Source organism: Mustela erminea, chromosome 7 (genome assembly GCF_009829155.1).
Source record: "Mustela erminea isolate mMusErm1 chromosome 7, mMusErm1.Pri, whole genome shotgun sequence".
Classification (NCBI taxonomy): domain Eukaryota; kingdom Metazoa; phylum Chordata; class Mammalia; order Carnivora; family Mustelidae; genus Mustela; species Mustela erminea.
The window spans coordinates 59,423,023-59,442,822 of NC_045620.1; the positions used below are offsets into that span (position 1 = coordinate 59,423,023).

Here is a 19,800-nt window from a genome sequence, read left to right on the forward strand (position 1 = left end):
ATGATGTAATTATTCAATGAAATTATCACAATTAAAAATTAATAGAAGTTTAATTCAAAGTGCACACCATAAAATAACAGTAAGCAAACATCTTACAAACAAGAACAGGGTACAACTGATGCTCTCAATTGTCAAATGAAAACCTCCGAACGGCTTTTTCTTCTGTTTCCTATGAAAGTACCATACTCTTGGTTACTAGGTCAACACACAAAAAAACCCATAAACTCCTTGAGAGCAGGAATCATGTTTTGCTCATCTTTTTCACTCTGTCGTAGATATCATAATAAATACTTTTTTGAGCTGAATCTAACCCTCACAAGGAACATATGGCAACCAAGACAAAAACCACTGTCTTGGAAGCCATTTAGCATTTAGAGTAATAAAGACTAAAGAATCCATTCATATCTCTATGTCCTAATAATATCCAATCAAATCATAAATCCATCTTTAAAAAAATTTTTTTAATTTTTTTTTAATAAACATAATGTATTTTTAGCCCCAGGGGTACAGGTCTGTGAATTGTCAGGTTTACACACTTCACAGCACTCACCAGAGCCACACCCCTCCCAATGTCCATAACCCCACCCCCCTTTACCTCCCCTCAGCAACCCTCAGTTTGTTCTTCGAGATTTAGAGTCTCTTATGGTTTGCCTCCCTCCGGATCCCATCTTGTTGCATTTATTCTTTTCTACCCCTCAACCCCCAACGTTGCATCTCCACTTCCTCATATCAGGGAGATCATATGATAGTTTTCTCTCTCCAACTAACTTATTTCACTAAGCATAATACCCTCTAGTTCCATCCACGTGGTTGCAAATGATAAAGCCATCTTTTTGAGATCACTTGTTGAGTACATAAAGACTTAAACAATAATGATTACATTATTGTATACTTTATACAACATATCCTTTATGCCTCAGGACATTCTATAACGTCCTTTAAAGAACTTTAAGGTATCTCTGGAACTTAAATTAGAAATCTCAAGCCCAGAATTCCATTTAAGAATGGGTATAAATTTTAAGAATAAGTCCCTTCTTTCCAGAGATGCATCTAGGACTACAAATGATCCATTCATCCATTTGAGAAATATTAAGCACCATGATCAGAATACAAAGATAAACTAGATACAGTCCCTCTCCTTCAAGTCTCATAGTAACATAAGCCATATGCTTTTTAAAAAAATCCACAAGACAGTGTGGAAAGTGTTAAGTTTCCTACAAATATCCTACTAAGCAAGTTTTGGTTTGCAAATCAACTGGTTGAAAAGACTGAGGCTAATGTTTAAAAAAAAAAAAAAAGCAATTACTGACTCCTCTTTAACATTTGAAACTGTAAACTGGACCAAGAGCAAGGTTCTAAACTACCAACCGTAAAACCACCTCACTCAGAACAGGCTCTCAATTTAAGGGAGGAGGGATAACTAAAACTACAAGAAAGCCCTTAGTAAATGTATCTTACTAGACGGTTCAAGTGAAAAGCTGGCCTCTTACAATAGAAGCTCGAAAGAAGGTAGCCAAAAATAAAATACATATGCCATCAACCAAGTACCATGAATTCATACTGGATTAATCTTATGCCTGTGATTTCAAATAACAAAACCTAGGAGACTCTAACAGACATGCCTTTTTCAGGCTTTCCCCACTAGGAATGATTAACATGATTTAATCCTGTGAAGCATTTGCAAACTGATGTAATCATTATTTCCTTAAATCACTCTTTGAAAACAAAATCAAACAAACTGAAAAACTGCACAACGCTATAAAGTGATTTCCAAATCTCTAAAATTATAGAGCTCTCCTATTCCTCAAAATTTTCCCAAGCATGCCTAAGTACGTACTTTTCCAGCTATGCTTTAATTAGATTCCCTTTCTAGTCTGGTATTAAAAAGTAATATTTTCATCTCACATTCTAAAAACTTTTTCTAAACTTTTCACACTGATAATAGTGAGGTCCATTTAAATACACTCCACTGGAATTACTGGCCTTAGTAGAAACTAACCGACTTTAATAAACCAGTCTGTTCTTCACATTCGGCTACCTCCAAGCACTTCTGAGGTCGTGTTATTTACTGCACAGATATACCATCAATCGTTGAGGTTTATTTGTACAAGTTCTGATGAAGCCTTAGTAGAAAAACTATTTGCTTCTACCCAAAGACAATTCTTTCCCACCTTCAGGCAACAAAGTAACATTTGCTGAATTAAGCTAACTCTTATAAAATTTTACTGTAAATATAACGGAACAATAGACTAGGATGTCAAAAGAACACAGGAGAACTTACATGGAGTTCTGAAAGACAAGACAACTACCCTCAGCAAAAAAAAATCTGGAGCTGCCAACTTGATAGAAAGCAAGGTCTGGGCTGTAGGGGCACTAGCATGCCCCGATGCATGTATCACAGGTGGAACTGTATTAAAAAAAAAAAAAAAAAAAAAAAAAGTTGCACTGTACTAATACAGACTCTTGATTTGAGATAGACATGATCTGCCACACAAAGGCCCTTGTGTAGGCAAAGAGGGGTGAGGAAATTGTTCCTCTTGCTCTACGATACATGGAGACCCAGTTGGGGTAAAAGAGTCCACCATGGCTTCCTTCCAAGATCTCAGAGTCAACAAATACATGGGGCAGTTTACTAATTTTTTTATTAGAAAAAAAATTTTATGTTTTCCTGGAGTTACAGGTTAACTTCAGTACAGATCTCACTTCACACAGAAGGTTTATTTTTCTCTTGCTTTCCTTTGTTTTTAATTTCTTCCACTTCCAGCCACTCTCTAAAATTTTAGTCACTTTGGAATTTGTAGAAATGCTGGAAGTGATTATAACCAAGTGTCCTCTTGGTAGAATAAAAAGCAAAGAAATTGCTGGGGCTGCCATTAACACTGACCCCCAACTTGAAGCAACCAAAATCACAAAATGACAACTGCAACTCCAAGGCTAAAACAGTCTACAGAGCACAGGTACCATGGTCCTCTTCCCGAAAGGTAAGACTGGGCAGAGATAGGGAATTTGGTTTCTTACTTTCTTTCTTCCTCTTTTTTTTTCTTTTTAAAAGAAAAGATAAATTTTAACCTTAAATGAAAAGTTTGATTTTGACTCCTATATATACTAAAAATATCATTTATATACAGTTACAATACCCCAACCATAAGGTACTGGTGTTACCATGGCTCCAAGGGCTTACTCAAAACAAATCTTCCCTTAGAAATTATCTTTTTTAAAGTTTACTAAAGTAGCAAACCAAAGCACAAACATATCTTGCTTTTACTAATAATTTGGTAAGTTTCCATCAGGTCGAAATAAAGAAATATAAACTATACAGGAAACTTATTTAAATATGTAAGAGGTTCAAAAACATATCCAAACTATACCAACTAATAGATAATCTTAACTTAGACTACTGATCTTCCGCTCTTAATATTTGCATTAAAAAGAGACAAAGAATGAGAAAACATGCTAATCAAGTATATGGATATAGGTCATGGAAGCAGGGAGAAACAGTTAATAGATATCAAGACTCAATGCAACAAGAGCACAAACCATTAGTATAAGATGACACTATAATATCCTTCATCGTGCTTCCCCTCAAAAGGAAAGAATGGAATGGGAGGAAAAGCTGGTCTGAGAACAATTTTTATGGGAGAAAAAAAAAAAAAAGAGCTAGTGGCAACATTCAAATTATTTTTCTTAAGTTTTTTTTTTTTTCTAATTTATTTGACAGAAAGAGTGATCACAAGTAGGCAGAGAGGCAGGCAGAGAGAGAAGGAGAAGCAGGTTCCCTGCTGAGCAGAGAGCCCAACGTGGGGCTTGATCCCAGGACCGTGAGATCATGACCTGAGCCGAAGGCAGAGGCTTAACCCACTGGGCCACTCTAAGGTGTCCCTTAGAGGCAACATTCTATATGAGGCAGAGGTATGATGATGCATCTAAATATGAAAGGTAATAGAGTCATGTTAACATTTTTGATGTAGGGGGTCATTACCACATGGGCTTCTGAATCTAGATGCAATACTTCAGTAAGTGGAGAACACCCTGAGCAGGTCCTGATGAGAAAGACTGAGGAGCAGACTCAACCACATAAGGAGCTGTGAGGTCCAGGAAAGGACTAGACCGAAGCTGCTAGTGTGAATGCTGCCTGAGCTCCACATTCTCCCCCGTTCAGCCTAAGACCATCAGAAAACAAAAAAAGAAAATGGAAAATACAAACAGAAACCCCATTTCCAGCAAGATGAGAGACAGCATCGAAAATATTTGCAAGGACTTCTAAGACCTCCAGTTCACACAGGAGCCAAGGAGGAGGAAGTAGAGGAAGATAAAGGTGAAGGATCCTAGCAGCAGCACATCTCAATGAACAAAAGAAGAGCAGAGTATACATACCTACTGATTTCTTAAAGATGAAGGGCCAAGCACTCATCTGCAAAGAGGGCTGATGAGTCGGATTTTGGGGCAGTTGCAAAGAAAGGAAAATCTGTACTCAGTTTCCCTACAACCTTGACTTTGGGGCCATTTCTTTTTGTCAATCACTGACAAATATTTGTTATCTTTCATTGGGGGGGGTCATTCATTTGATTATTTTAAATAGACTCTAAGCTGGCATGAAGCCCAAGGCAGGGCTTTATTTACCTCATGACCCCAAGAGATCAAGACCTGGGCTGAGATCAACAGTTGGACACTTACTAAGTGTCAATTTAATGTTACCATGCCACCCAGGCACCCCTCTCCTTTTAGTCTTAATTGTCATTTATCTTATGACTGAGATGGACCATCTCTATCTACTTCATTAATAACAAAAGGAATCCCTATTCCCCAAACAGTTCTGACTGAAGCTTTAATGTCAATAAATAACTAAAAACCATTTATGGTTTAAATATTCCCAAATTACCTTCTGAGACCTAATTATCCTAGGCTAGTAAAAAGGAGCTAGATCATCAAGAATCCAAATTAGTGGATTCTACTCACGCAAATGTTCCCTGTTTGATACCCAGCTCCATCTTTCCTGATTAAGAGGTGCCAAGAGGTGACTCTGAATTTGAACTCTTACTGAGAAGCTGAAATTAAAGGGCTAATTGAAGCAAGTAAGTGCGAAGTTCTCATTTAGCCCACATCCCTAATCCTCTAGTCTTTGTTTTAACTAATAAAACAAAATGGCTGTCAAATTTCAGTCTCTCTCCTCTAGCCAGTGCCAGCCTTCACCGTGCAATCCTCCTCCCTACCGACGCTGGATAATGGACACTTGTCCCACCACCACTTGGGCTGAAAGCAACTTCTGTGGCTGTGTTACAAATGAGCTCAAGCTAATGTTATAAACCATCAAACTATCCTATATCGTGTCTTTAGGGAAAGTACAGTCCAGGGTTTAAATGGACAGTTGAAAATACTGCATAAAGAACTAGAAATAACCAGAGCCTCAACACTCAAGCATTCTCACATATGAATGGTCAGCATGCAACTTCAACAAACCCTAGACCACTCTGGGTTTTTGTTATGTTCAAAGAGCATTGAGAAGAGTCTTAAAAATAATACAAAAGAGGGACGCCTGGGTGGCTCAGTTGGTTAAGGGGCTGCCTTCGGCTCAGGTCATGATCCCAGTGTTCTGGGATCAAGTCCCATATCGGGCTCCTTGCTCGGCAAGGAGCCTGCTTCTCTTTCTCTCTCTCTCTCTGTCTGTCTGTGCTCGCACTTCCTCTCTCTCTCTCTCTCTCTCTGACAAATAAATAAATAAAATCTTTTAAAAAAAAATATTACAAAAGAGTCTGCAAATAAACTGCAAAAAGAGGTAAACAGCACAGTGGTCCCTCTTACAGAGGAAGGTTATGTCCTGTGTTTTCTTCCATAAGCCCGGGCTAAATATTTCTAGTCTCCTTAGTTAAAGGGAGCTGGTTTTCTAAAGTAGGAACAAAGTATAAAGTTTTCAGATTCAGACTAAAAAACACACAAAACAAAAATTCCCCCTAATCATGAAATACTCTTAAAAAACTTGGGTAATATCCCATGTGTTGTTATTTATATTAAACTCCACTGTTATTTACATTAAACTCCACTGTTAAACTCCAATACAGGGCTTCCTTCTTGTTTTATGTTCTTTCTCTGCTGTAAGAAATATGAATCAAGGTGAATTAATTAAACAGAAACAGAAACTACTATGAATGAGAAAAGTGAAGTTGTACTATTATGAATGAGAAAACTGGAGCTGTGAAATATATAATAATAGGAAAAAAACCAAAAGGTTTTTTTGTGTGTGTTTGTGCCCCAAGTGAAATAGAAATGATGCTTCTATGAAGTACAAATGAAAAAGCGCTGGGTAACCACACCACCAATGTTAGTAGTATTATTGAATTAAATGAGCAGGTAGTACAAAATATAGTTCCTCACTACAGAATAGAACTAATTCCACTACATTAACAACTAGATTACAGAAGATCAGGTGGATTATATCCAATGTAATTATTTTCTCATCTTTACTCTTTTTCTTAAAGATTTTAAGTCATCTCTACACCCACTGAGCTGGAACTCACAACCTAAGATTAAGAGTTGCAAGCTCCACTGACTGAGCCAGCCAGGCACCCTTTTCATCCCTTACTCTTAAATGTACCTATAGTTTAGGCATTTATTTAACACAAAACAAAACAAAAAAACAAAAAAACAAAAAAAAATTAAAGCTAAGGCATTCATAGAAAAAACATTTTTACTGTGAAAAAGTCTGAAGTTTCAGAAAAATATGTACACGTGAACTTGGACCCAGAGGCCAAGGAAAGAAAAGAAATCGGGTCAAGCCTGAGCTTGCCAACTTAAACCACAAACAGAAACAGCCTTTGCAGAACTGGTATGATGCTATCTCTGGGCCCCTGCTGTTCTGCATCTAAGCAAAATATGATGATGAGTAACTGTGGGGCAGGTCCTTGAGTTTTACAAGCAAGGAAAACATTTTGAAGACCACAAGGAATGTGAAGGCCTGCTAGTCGAAAAGAGGGGAAAGGTATTATATCAGGTGGCCACAGAAAACATTCCTTTGAGTGTCTGGCTACCAATGTAAATAAAGAAAAAGAAAACCAACTGGACATTTCCCTTTTCCTACCTCTTCTAGTCGACGCCTCTGTTCTTTCTGTTGCTCAATCCGTTTCTGCCTCTCTGCCAGCAGCTGCCTTTTATATTCTTCTTGCTCCCGGAGCTGTTGCTCCTGTAGTAACTGCTGTCTCCGAAGAGCCTCAGAACGTTCCTTGTTCTCCTGCTGCAGTCTCAAGAAATCCCGCCGAAGCGTTGACTCACCAGGCACGTTGACGATGGAGCTAGAGGAGGAGGCAGGGCTTTCAGGGGTGCGCACACATCACTCTGCCCTCCAAGTGAGACTGGGGCCTCGGTGCCCCTATTCTAGTCATCCTCCTAATGAGTTCCTCCCACTCTGAGGCTCAACTAATAAATCCATGGGAATAACTGTATCTACAGTTCAGTATCATTACATATTTTATCCATTTCACAAATATCTTCAAACTCCATCCTGGATACTTGAAAGACATCTCTACTTAGGATTCTCATATCAACTCAAACTCTGTAAAAGGAAAAGTTGGAAATCCCCTTCTTCAACTTCATGAGTAGAAGCGGAACCACCTTCCTCTCTGACCACCTTACTTCCCACCAAGTCTTACCACGTTGCCCTCCCACTGCCTTCTTCCCGAATAAGCAGCTGAACCCAAGTGGGTTCCAAGAATGAGCCATTGCACAGATAAACAGCATCATCGCTAGCTGATCTCATCACTGAGAGCCACTGCCACTTTCACTACCCAGAATAACATGGCAAATCAATCTCCTTCAACAGCCTCTTTCCCTGTATCATGCTCCCACCCAAAACAACTACATTGCTCAAGAAATCAGTTCAAATTACTCCAAAATATTTAGTCTCAAATGGATTCAAATATTCTACTATGTAAGCAGAAAAACATATAGGGTTTTAACAATATATTTTCTTATCTCTTCATATGCTCTCTCCAAACTCCCACTGCCTATACATAGGTCTCCACAGGTCTTTCAACATACCCTTCCAGACTCTTTTTGTTCAATGAGTCAAGTTATGTGTAGCTGAAAGCATAAAGGACTGCCAGGCAAGACCATACTAAAATTTTAAAACCTCCCTGGATAATTAGTTACTGCAAGATTCATACCACCAAACCTTCAACCTTCTGCTTCACTGTACCTTGGGGGAAGCCACAGATATCCAAACCATAGACTCTAAGATTAATCAGGACAGAATATACATAAGCAAAAGAAATGAACTGCTGATAACCACACTTGTGGGAAGAACAAAACCAAACCAAACAACATTTTGGGAAAGCCTGCCGTATTTTTCAATAGACGCCCGACTGCCCGGGGAGGACAAGCCTTTGGAGCAGGACTGTTTTATACGCTGCACAGCACATACTGTCCATGCCTCCCAGAGCAGCAGTGCCTGCGGCAGGCCCCTCATTCCCAGAACCAAACAGCCCTACGCACTGCCACGTGATAGGGGAGGAGAAACAATGCAATCTCAGGAAAGCACCACTGGATAAGAGGATCCAGAGGGGAAGAATGTTTAATAGATATCTTTCAAAGGATGAAAAAGAATGAAGATGTTAAGGCACTTTTAAGGCACTTGAAGATTTCTTGAAATTCTGGCGTCGACATGAAACAATTTCTTCATAAAACAGGAAGTTGAACAGTGAGTTCATTTAAAATGATAAAGTGAGTTCAATTACAATGATAAAGTGAGGCTTTATCATCACCTTGGCTCTCCTTCCTGTTCAGGCACTTCCTCCTCTTCTTCCTCACTTCCACTGTACTCATACTCGGTTTCATCTACAAAGAAAAGGGCAAGATAAATGGGACAGTTCACAAATCATGACACAAGCATGTATAGGCAAGTATCTCCAAGAGTGTAACAGCAGAAAACAAACAATATGTCCTCTATGAAAATAATGTGTACAGAGAACCTGGAGGTAGGAGGAGCGTGACATCCAATTCCTACAATCAGTAAACAGCGGCATTCCCTGGGCTACCCTTACTTTGCATGGAAGAGCAGATTCCACTGCATTCAAGACCACTCCTCATGGGATGCACTGGGGAGGGGGTACAGGGCGGTGAGAAGGGCTCTCAAACTCTGCACACATAAGAAAAGCGGCCCCAAAGCATCAGCAAATTTGGAAAAGACCCTTGATGCCAAAATGTGAAAGAAAGAGACTTAACGGCCCAAACTAAGGCAACTAGGAGACGTCATTTGGTTATTGTTGGCACTTAGGGAGCTAACAAAACCGGAAGAAAGTTCTGCAGGACTGACCGTGGGTGAAGCACAGGAGACACTCAAAGCATAAAGACACAAAATTAAATGTTCCCACAAGTTACAAAGATGAAGGCAGGGAAAAACAGATGCAGGAACAATACAGCAAAAGCAGGAAAGAAAAGTTGCTCTCCTTTCATCAGATTAAGACCAAGTTCCAACAGGAGTCACCTGTTTTCACTTCAACAGGTTTTATGCCATTTTCCCCAAAGTAACAGTCCATTTTATTAGACCCTGTACCTAATGTCAGTACCTAACTTTGAGGGAGCATTGCACTCCAGAGAGTAATCAAAACTAGAAAAGCTGAAGAGATCTACAAAATAAATCAATTCACAAAACACACCCCCAACTTTTTTCAGAGATACGAAGTTGAAAGTCAGTGTCCTGGTAAGAAAAACAAGTCTGACTACTTAAAATGGGGTTCAGTCTATATCATATATAATTGTAGATTAATATATCTACAACTTCAGCAGTTACCATCTATGACATTAGTTCTTTTCATTGCTGGACAATCAAAACTATGTAATTTTAAGGAAGATTAAAATAAGCTAGCTTCCAAAGGAAATTCCAACCTAAATAATCTTTGGACTCCTTCAAATAGTACTGTGTTACGTTTAAAGTTTTGTACTATTCCTTTTTGACGCAAGGATGAGGGTATTTCAAAGGTAAGTGAAAGCCAACGGGGAAAAAGGCCACTGTAACTTGAAAACTAAAAAATGAAGATAAAGTGCTCCACTGTTCCAACCTACAAATGTGCACGAGTCAACAGGCTGAGCATCTGGTAAACACTTGGCACATAGCAAATGTTCCTGGACTCTGAGCTATCATTAATATTATTAATTATAATAATATTATTATAATTATATTAATAATTATATTATTAATATAATATTGGGAATATTATCCAATGTAAAAATAACTTTTCCCTAAGAAAAAGCTTTACTTTCAAACTTTAGTTCACTTGTAACTACACAGCTTAACGTACAAAGCTTAATTACTTTTATAACTGAATATATATCAGAGGGCCAGAAAGTTGTGAGCATCACTGATGATTTAGCTCTGAAGACTGAAATGAACATGTAAATAGCTCAGTACCGTCCTCCAAAGAGGGCTGTGAACAACTCTTTTATTGCCTCGAACTTGCACTTTATTTAGTTTCTTCTTTGATCTTGAAGTCTGAACGTCAAGAAATATTTATTATCATGATGCCAGGTATTTAAATGTTGTTCTAGAAAGTTATGGTAAGAAGTCACAAAACACAAAGATCACCATGACTCGAGGCAATAGGGAGGGCTGGAAAGACGGGGATGAAGCCTGACCGTACCTTGCTGGACAGAGGGGAACATAGGGCACTTCAGGCAGGTGGGCACAGAACATGTAAAGATACAAAACCAAGATACTGGGAACAGAAAAGGACATTAAATGATTGACATAAGGGCGTGTCTGTGTTATGCCGTAATGAGAAAAAAGTAGTCAGGCTGGACCACGCCACCTGCAGAGTTAAGCAGTAAGAAACCAAGGGGGTTCTTGAGCAGGAGAGAAATGAGTGAGCACACCGATATGGACATTCACAGCTGATGCTCAATAACCCTTGAGTGATGCACTCAGAACACAAACACCCTTAAGGAAGTAAAAAGAGCAGCACAAAGACATGCTCCTGAGGGGGAACGAGAGAAACACCCTCCCATGTTGACCAGCCACAGCACTGTCTCTCTGGTGTCTGCCTGGCGACACACCATGCAGTTCTGGTCAGCTCGACCTGAGCCAGGCTGGACCCGAGGCTCATGACTGACCTGCAGAGCAGACCCAAGCTACTCCAGTCCTGGCAAAGAAAGCACACACTCCTGGATGGAAAGGGAGAAACCTATTCTAGAAGAAAAAACCTAAAATACTATGTTTTCAAAATGAAAATAAAAAACAGGTCAATACCTTTCTCTCCTCTCTTCTTTCTGGTCCGGTCTATATGGTCCTTAAGCTGGATTCTAACTTGCCTTTCATTTGGCTGATCCCTTATAAAAGGATGTTTCAAAAGCTGCTCTGTGGAGGGTCGCTGCATGTAATTCTTCACCAGGCACCCTTCTATAAAACTAAAAAATTTCTTTGACCTGTAAGAGGAAGTAAAAAGGATCATCAAATTTCTACTGCAAAGAGCAAGACTCCCTAATATGAGTGAATAATTAGTTTGAAAACATATAAGAGATTCAGAAGTCACTGTGAACATTCTCCAAATGCACAGGATAGTATTAGGAACTTGGGACCATGGTGGATAAGAAGCATCATTTAAGCATGGTTGAAGAGTTATGTCACATCACAACAATAAATCACCAACAGAGAGCTTTGAAGGAAGTCAGATTTAAACAAACTGGGTTTAAATGTAAGGTTGCTTATTAGTCACTGAATTATTCACTTATTGTTGCTTATTAATCACTGAGAAGGCAAGGGGGTAAAGGGAGGCTTTTGTGAAAATGAAGGCAGACAGAGACAGCAGATGCGTGGAACCTAAAAGACAAGGACGGACAGAGATAAGAAGTCAGGTAAGTGACCAAAGGCTGGGGCCCTTGAACCTGTTAATATGACATTTCAATCAGTTTCCAACTGATTTATCTATCAATTCTCTATGCTTAAAGTACAGATGTAGAAATACATAATAGTTCTGAAGGGGGTAAGGACTTTGTCATCTACATTCACCCTACCAGCTACTTCTACTTTTGACTGTTTCTCCACGCCTGCCTCATGATAACCCCCATCCCTAGCCTTGGCTGAAACACTCACCCATCCTATCTTCTAAGACTCAAGTAAGGCATCGTCTCTTTAAGTGGGGCTTTCCGGGCACACTCCACCCCTATGCGCCCCCAAATTAGGAATCTTTCCCCTAGGGTGTCTGCATTTAATAGACTGCACACATCATGTTTATCCTTCTGTCTCCTCTGCTGAGGTACAGGTCAGGAACTGGTTCCGATTTTTCAATTTGTCAGCAATGCCCAACACTGAGCATGGGCAGACCACAAGAGGTATGCAATAAATTTTTGTTGAATGAATGAGTTGTTCAGTCTTAAAAATGTGATTTAGAAAATCAGTTCTTTCCAATTACTTCGCTGCTTTTAAGAATCACTTCTACTGTCTTGTATTTCCATTCAAACTTACCATTTTTTTCAATTCAACAAATATTTATATATCAACAATTTACATTTGTTTATGCTAGGCTTTATAAGAAATACACATAGGAAATAAAATGGAGGAAATATATGTACACCTAACAGCAGATGTGTAATAAAACTTCCAGAGGAAGAAAGAAAAGAACTACTGCTACAGGAGGTTAGACATCAAGAAAACATAGGATAGCTGATATTCTAGAGAAGGGAAAGAGAAGCCATCATTCCAAAACAAAAGGAAAAAACATAACAAGGGTAGAAAAGTACAAAAAAGTAATGAATCGTTTTCTGATACTAGTATGAAAAGTAGAAAAGAACAGAAAAATAGGTCAGAGTCAGCTCCGAGAAGGGCCCTCAAAGTCACTCAAAGTTGCGACTTTATCCTGTGGTTATTGAGAATCTTGTAGTGGACCTGTTTTAACACAGAGATTCCTCAATTCCATTGCTCACAAAGACCACTTGAGGAGTTTATCAGAAATATAAATACCTGAGTCATTCCTTGGACCTACAAACCAGAAACACTTTGAGGCTGAAACCCTAAATTAAAAGATTCCAAAGGGATTCTCACCTACCATGTCTCCAAATTAACATTTGGAAATCCATGATCTATAATATATTCTTTAAAACCAATTGTCAAGTTCTGCTGGGAGAGTGTTTGCTGACACTTCTCCAAAACCACCAGCAGCAATGTACATTGGCAGATAGGAAGACAGCAATCAGAAAGGAGGAAGAACATTATGTGTACAATCATCTCATCCTTTTAGAATACTTGGGTAAAATGACAGCAATGACGTAAATGGATGAAAATGCATCTAAGTTTAGAGAAAGTTTTGTGTAAGAACACACAAAGAATCTGTCATTTACATCTGTCTCTCTACATCACTGTATTATACACACAGTGGTTAATCTCAAACTGCAAGTAATGGACAGAATAATCAAGAGTGCGGCCAGCTGAAACACTTGTGAATTACACGGTACTCTGAAGACAGAGCATAAACTCCATTTAAAAAAAAAAAAAAAGAAAAAAAAAGCATTGCTTCATTTAGTTGGATAGTGCTACCCCAGCCCCACAGCTTACTCCTTGGTGATGCCCACTATACACATTTGGTTTCCCTAGAGCTGGCCATCATAGATGTCCAGAGTTATCAAGTTTCAATACAAGAGGCCAATTAGGGCTAAGTTGGCAACCGTACTGCCTTAGAGAACTCTCTAAAACCTGGTAAGTGGAACTAGATAAGCTCAGTTATCTGGAGCAGAGTGTGGTTAAAGACAGTATAAAAAAGAATGAGAAAAATCCTGCCAGCAAACAAAAGGTGGGGAGAGACAGTGAGGAATAGGGAGAAGTGTGAGAGAAACAAAGAGTAAAACTACGCATGTGCATATAATGCCCACAGACAGGAAACGAGAACTACAGGACATCAGAAGATGAGCAACCAAGAGCAGAGCAGATAGGAAGAGCTAAAAGACCAATTCCAGAAGAGAAGAAGGCTTGAAATTGAGATCTTGTGCATATTTCACAATTAGAGTCAAGAACCCAAGAGAAGACATCACCTAACTGGAAAACCAGTGAGAACAGTTTCAGAAGGGGAAAGCAACCACCATGGTAGTGGGTGTGGCACTAGTAAGATAGATGAGCCCAGGAAACCAGAAAGGAAAGGGGAGAGGGCCCACGGGCATGAGGAGCTGGAGTGGAGGCAGAATTGCGAGGAGAGCACTCGGAAAAAGTTCAAGAGGAAACAAGTAAGCAAAATTCTCAGGTGAAAACAGAGCACTATCCTTTCCCTCAACACTTTTTAAAACTAAACCCAATCAACAGTTTCCCCCACCACCAAAATTCTTGATCCTTTTGCCGAGGAGGGTCACCATCATTGCCCTTCACTGATAAGCGACTTTTTTTGAGCAAACATGTGAGGGCTGCAGGGAGAAAGATGGCAGCCCAAAGACAGGACCATTCCTTTCATTTCTGGAATGAAAAAACATGCACCTAATTTCAGTGTTTTACAGCAATTACAGTAAATGTCTCCATTAACATTCAAATCTATTTCACCTGAGGAGCAGCAAAGTCAGTACAGCTTTGCTTTTGAACGTGAAAACGCTTAGAAATGTATTATACTTACAAGAGGGCTTAAATATTAAAATGAAACTTTTTTCCTTAACCATGTTACAGTGTTTCCTATGGCCACTTGTCACTATTTTGTAATCAAGAGAGAATTTATCAAGAAAAAAACATTTTAAAAAAGACACTTTTTAACTGGAGTTTCAGGGCACTTGTTATGTTCTTTGGGAACTGGAATGCCTAGAATTTTGTCTTGGAATGAAACTGAAAAGGAACAATTTTTTGTAAAAAGGAAAGAGCAACAACAACAACAAAGCATACATAGCTTACCATTTTTTTGACTTCAGCCTGGGAGGAGGGTTTCTGGGAATGAGAAACAGTGCTCTCATTGGATGCATGTCACAGAGAGCTGGGGAGAGGAGATGGTGGCGTCAGTATGGTACTTATTTTACTCATTTGTAATTTCTAGGGCTCACTCAAAATATCAAATGTGCTGTCCCATCACCTGTCTGACAATCTTTATGTCAAGCAGTCTAGACATTCAGCAATGAGCCCTAGGGCATACCCTGAGTTCCCCATTTAAACACAGCAAAATATCGAGAGGTCAAGAGCAACAAGAAGAATATACAATTTCAAATTGACATTGAAAGTTTTCGTAAATCAAAGGTAAATACAGATTCACAGTTTTAAGGGAGTGAACAGCTTAAGTTTCTAAATCATCTATAAGACTGCAATGAAAATAATTTTATTATCATGGAGTCGTGGTGTGGATTACATCAGGCAAGGCTTGTAAAGGCATTCATACAGTGCCTAGACAGGGTGAGTGGCAGTAAAGACCTCCCGCAATGTTAACTGTTCGTTCGCTGTCATTCTAGGAAGGAGCAAAGACGACAGAATAAAACAGACTATTAGATTCTGTGCAAGTACCGTTTGTACTTCCATCACTTGTCCAATAAAGCTATGTTCGGGGCATATGCACATATTAACATGTCACAATAGGTAATGCACATTTTTGTGTGTTTGTTTACCTTCATGAGAATCTTACAAGGCAGCTGGGAAATGGGGACCAAAGAAGACAATCTATTCCCACTGTGAAAGAAAACTGAAACAAAGGATCTGGCAATGAGCCCCTGCCTCAATTCCTCAGACGGAAACATGAGGAAACATATGTTGGTCAAGACTGACATCCATTTCTTGTACTGCGAACTAATTTTTAGGCATTGGAAATTTTTTTCATTCATTCAACAAATATTTATTCAGCAGCAACTATCCAGCAGACAAGTATACATTCTCTGTATACCCCTTTTCTTAAGGGGACAGCAAATAACGCTGTTTTGTTTCTGTTCTCTGAAGTTCTACACCGTCTCTGCTCAAAAATCAATTTTATGAAGCTGGCATTCAGTTAATTCGAAGGAGAAGGAAATTTCACAAGCAACCAAAAAAAAACACAAAATAAAACAAAAAACCCACAATAAACCCAGACCTTATTCTACAGATAAAAAGTTATGCCTCTGTCAAGTCAAACATAAGTATTACTAAAATTTCATGTGTTAGGACCAGTCACACGTGCTAGGATTTAATTTCATTGAAGTTTAAAGTGTAAAATGAAAACTACTGCCTATTATCTAATGTCATCATAATTTCATGTCATACACCTGAATACAACTTAAACAGATAAAATGTAACCTACAGACATCAAGGATCTTCAAAAGGAATAGTGGATGCCAAGAATCATTTTACATCTAAAACTTCACTGTTTTTATGCTTCCTTCATCTGAATGTCCCACCAGGAATGGCTTTACCCATGAAACCATTCTGTTTGAAAACTTGAGACTAGGTTTAAGTCACATACAACAACTGGGCTAAAAAGCAAAGAACGTTACTTACGGGGAGCACCTTCTGCCATCTCAATGGCTGTAATACCACAAGACCAAAGGTCACTCTGCAAAAATAAAACAGTGTATTACAGGGACCAGATTAGACATGAAGCCATTAACTTACTACGGCTGGTTACTCATACAAATGATACAAAGGCATTTCTGAAAAGAAGTCTGCCATGAAATTAAAAGCAAATACATATGCAAGAAAAACTTCCAAATGAATGAATGAATGAATGAATGAAAAAACAAAGGTGAAATTGGTTTGCTAATTAGAACCACTCACATCTATGACTGAAGTAGAAGTGGCCTATAGAAAAGCTGCTCTGTGTCACTGCATACTCTGTTGCTTAGTATGTTTCATTTCTTTCTTTCTTTTTTTTTTTTTAAGATTTTATTTATTTATTTGACAGACAGAGATCACAAGTAGGCAGAGAGGCAGGCAGAGAGAGGAGGAAGCAGGCTCCCCACTGAGCAGAGAGCCTGATGCGGGGCTTGATCCCAGGACCCTGAGATCATGACCCAAGCCGAAGGCAGAGGCTTTAACCCACTGAGCCACCCAGGCGCCCCAGTATGTTTCATTTCTTTACATTCAGTAACTTAGACTCCTGGACCAGATTTATGTTAAATTTTATGTTTTATGCCACTATCTCAAATTTAATTAAGATGTTAAAATTTTAAAGGCTAACCTGAAACTAATATAACACTATGTGTTAATTATACTTGAAATAAAATTTTTTTTGAACTGTAAAGGCTAGAAAGCACTCTTCTATAAAAGGTCCAACAGCTGAATTAATAAAATCTACCAGAGTTCACTAATTTGACTCACATTGCTGAGGAGCCTCTCCACTCAAACTTTAATAATGGGTAATGAATAAGCTGCCTTCCTGTGCATGGAATCTCTTCCGAGTCCCCGGAAATATTAATTTTAAAACTTGATTTTAATTTACTCCCCACTCAAATACAAGTTCCATGAGGGCAGGCACTTTTTTTTTTTTTTAAATGTATAATGTATTATTTCCCCCAAAGGTACATATCTATGAAACATCAGGCTTACACATTTCAAAGCACTCACCATAGCACATACCCTCCCCAATGTCCATAACCCAGCCACCCTGTCCCTACACACCACCCCCTACAAACCCTCAGTTTGTTTCCTGAGATTAAGAGTCCCTTATGGTTTGTCTCACTCCTGATTCCATCTTGTTTCATTTTATCCTTTCCTACCCCCCACAACCACCCCCGCCTCTCAAATTCCTCATATCAGAGAAATCATATGACAATTGTCTTTCTCTGATTGACTTATTTCTTAGCATAATACTCTCTAGTTACAAATGGCAAATTTTGAATTTTTGATGACTGCATAATATTCCATTGTATAAATGTACCACATCTTCTTTATCCATTCATCTATTGATGGACATCTAGGTTCTTTCCATAATTTGGCTATTGTGGACACTGCTGCTATAAACATCCAGGTGTACATACCCCTTCAGATCACTACATTTGTATCTTTAGGGTAAATACCCAGTAGTGCGATTGCTGGGACATATGGTAGCCTTATTTTCAACTTTTTGAGGGACCTCCATACTATTCTTCAGAGTGGCTGCACTAGTTTGCATTCCCACCAACAGTGTAGGGGGGTTCCCCTTTTTCGGCATCCTTGCCAATGCCTGTTGTTTCTTGACTTGTTAATTTTCTGACTAGTGTGAGGTGGTATCTCACTGTGGTTTTGATTTGTATTTCCCTGATGCCGAGTGATGTGGAGCACTTTTTCATGTGTCTGTTGGCCATCTGGATGTCTTCTTTGCTAAAATGTCTGTTCATGTCTTCTTCCCGTTTCTTGATTGGATTATTTGTCCTTTGGGTTTTGAGTTTGAGAAGTTCATTATAAACTTTGGATACTAGTCCTTTATCTGTTATGTTATTTGCAAATATCTTCTCCCATGCTGTTGGTTGTCTTTTGGTTCTGTTGACTGTTTCCTTTGCTGTGCAAAAGCTTTTGATCTTGATGAAGTCCCAATAGTTCATTTTTGCCTTGCTTCCCTTGACTTTGGCAATGTTTCTAGAAAGAAGTTGCTGTGGCTGAGGTCAAAGACGTGGCTGCCTGTGTTCTCCTCAAGGATTTTGGTGGATTCCTGTCTCACATGAGGTCTTTCATCCATTTTGAGTCTATTTTTGTGTGAGAAATAAAGAAATGGTCCATCTTCATTCTTTTGCTTGTGGCTGCCCAATTTTCCAAACACCATTTGTTGTAGAGACTGTGTTTTTCCATTGCACATTCTTTCCTGCTTTGTCAAATATTAGTTGACCATAGAGCTGAGGGTCTAATTCTGGGCTCTCTATTCTGTTTCATTGATTTTTGTGTCTGTTTTTGTGCCAGTACCATACTGTCTTGATGATGACAGCTTTGTAATAGAGCTTGAAGTCTGGAATTGTGATGCTGCCAGCTCGGTTTTCTTTTTCAACATTCCTCTGGCTATTCAGGGTCTTTTTCTGGTTCCATATAAATTTTAGGATTATTTATTCCATTTCTTGAAAAAAATGGGTGGTATTTTGATAGGGATTGCATTAAATGTGTAGATTGCTTTAGGTAGCATAGACATTTTCACAATATTTGTTCTTTCAATCCATGAGCATGGGACGTTTTTCCATTTCTTTTTGTCTTCCTCAATTTCTTTCATGAGTACTTTATAGTTTTCTGAGTACAGATCCTTTGCCTCTTTGGTTAGGTTTATTCCTAGGCATCTTACGGTTTTGCGTGCAGTTGTAAATGGGATCGACTCCTTAATTTCTCTTTCTTCTATCTCACTGTTGGTATACAGAAATGCAACCGATTTCTGTGCATTGATTTTATATCCTGACACTTTACTGAATTCCTTTTTGAGTTCTAGTAGTTTTGGGGTGGAGTCTTTTGGGTTTTCCACATAAAGAATCATATCATCTGCAAAGAGTGAGAGTCTGACTTCTTCTTTGCCAATTCGGATTCCTTTAATTTCTTTTTTTGTCTGATTACTGAGGATAGGACTTGTACTACTATACTGAATAGCAGGGGTGAGTGCTCGCTTCGGCAGCACATATACTGAATAGCAGTGGTGATAGTGGACATCCCTGCAGTGTTCCTGACCTTAGGGGAAAAGCTCTCAGTTTTTCCCCATTGAGAATGATATTCGCTGTGGGTTTTTCATAGATGGCTTTGATGATACTGAGGTATGTATGAGGGCAGGCACTTTTGTCTGTTTTATTCACCTTAGGATCCCCAGAATTGTGACTTGCATGTGGTAGGCCCTCAATAAACACTGGCTGATAAATGAATAAACTTTTATCAGCCGATTTCTTAAAATCCAAACAAGATTTTTAAAAGCAGACAATGGGGGCACCTGGGTGGCTCAGTGGGTTAAAGCCTCTGCCTTC

The 19,800-nt window shown here is 38.9% G+C and overlaps 1 protein-coding gene across 26 annotated transcripts in view; it reads right to left on the reverse strand.

Moving 5' to 3' along the window:
* Positions 1-19,800, reverse strand: part of MAP4K4 (mitogen-activated protein kinase kinase kinase kinase 4) — a 198,078-nt gene that overhangs the window by 51,203 nt on the left and 127,075 nt on the right. For all 26 annotated transcript variants that reach the window (XM_032351743.1, XM_032351761.1, XM_032351740.1 and 23 more), the window contains exons 8-12: positions 16,397-16,451; positions 14,840-14,918; positions 11,231-11,406; positions 8,751-8,823; positions 7,073-7,283 (exon numbers count right to left, since the gene is read on the reverse strand). In XM_032351743.1, the coding sequence (XP_032207634.1) occupies positions 7,073-7,283; positions 8,751-8,823; positions 11,231-11,406; positions 14,840-14,918; positions 16,397-16,451 (594 nt within the window). The remainder of the gene's footprint in view (positions 1-7,072; positions 7,284-8,750; positions 8,824-11,230; positions 11,407-14,839; positions 14,919-16,396; positions 16,452-19,800) is intronic.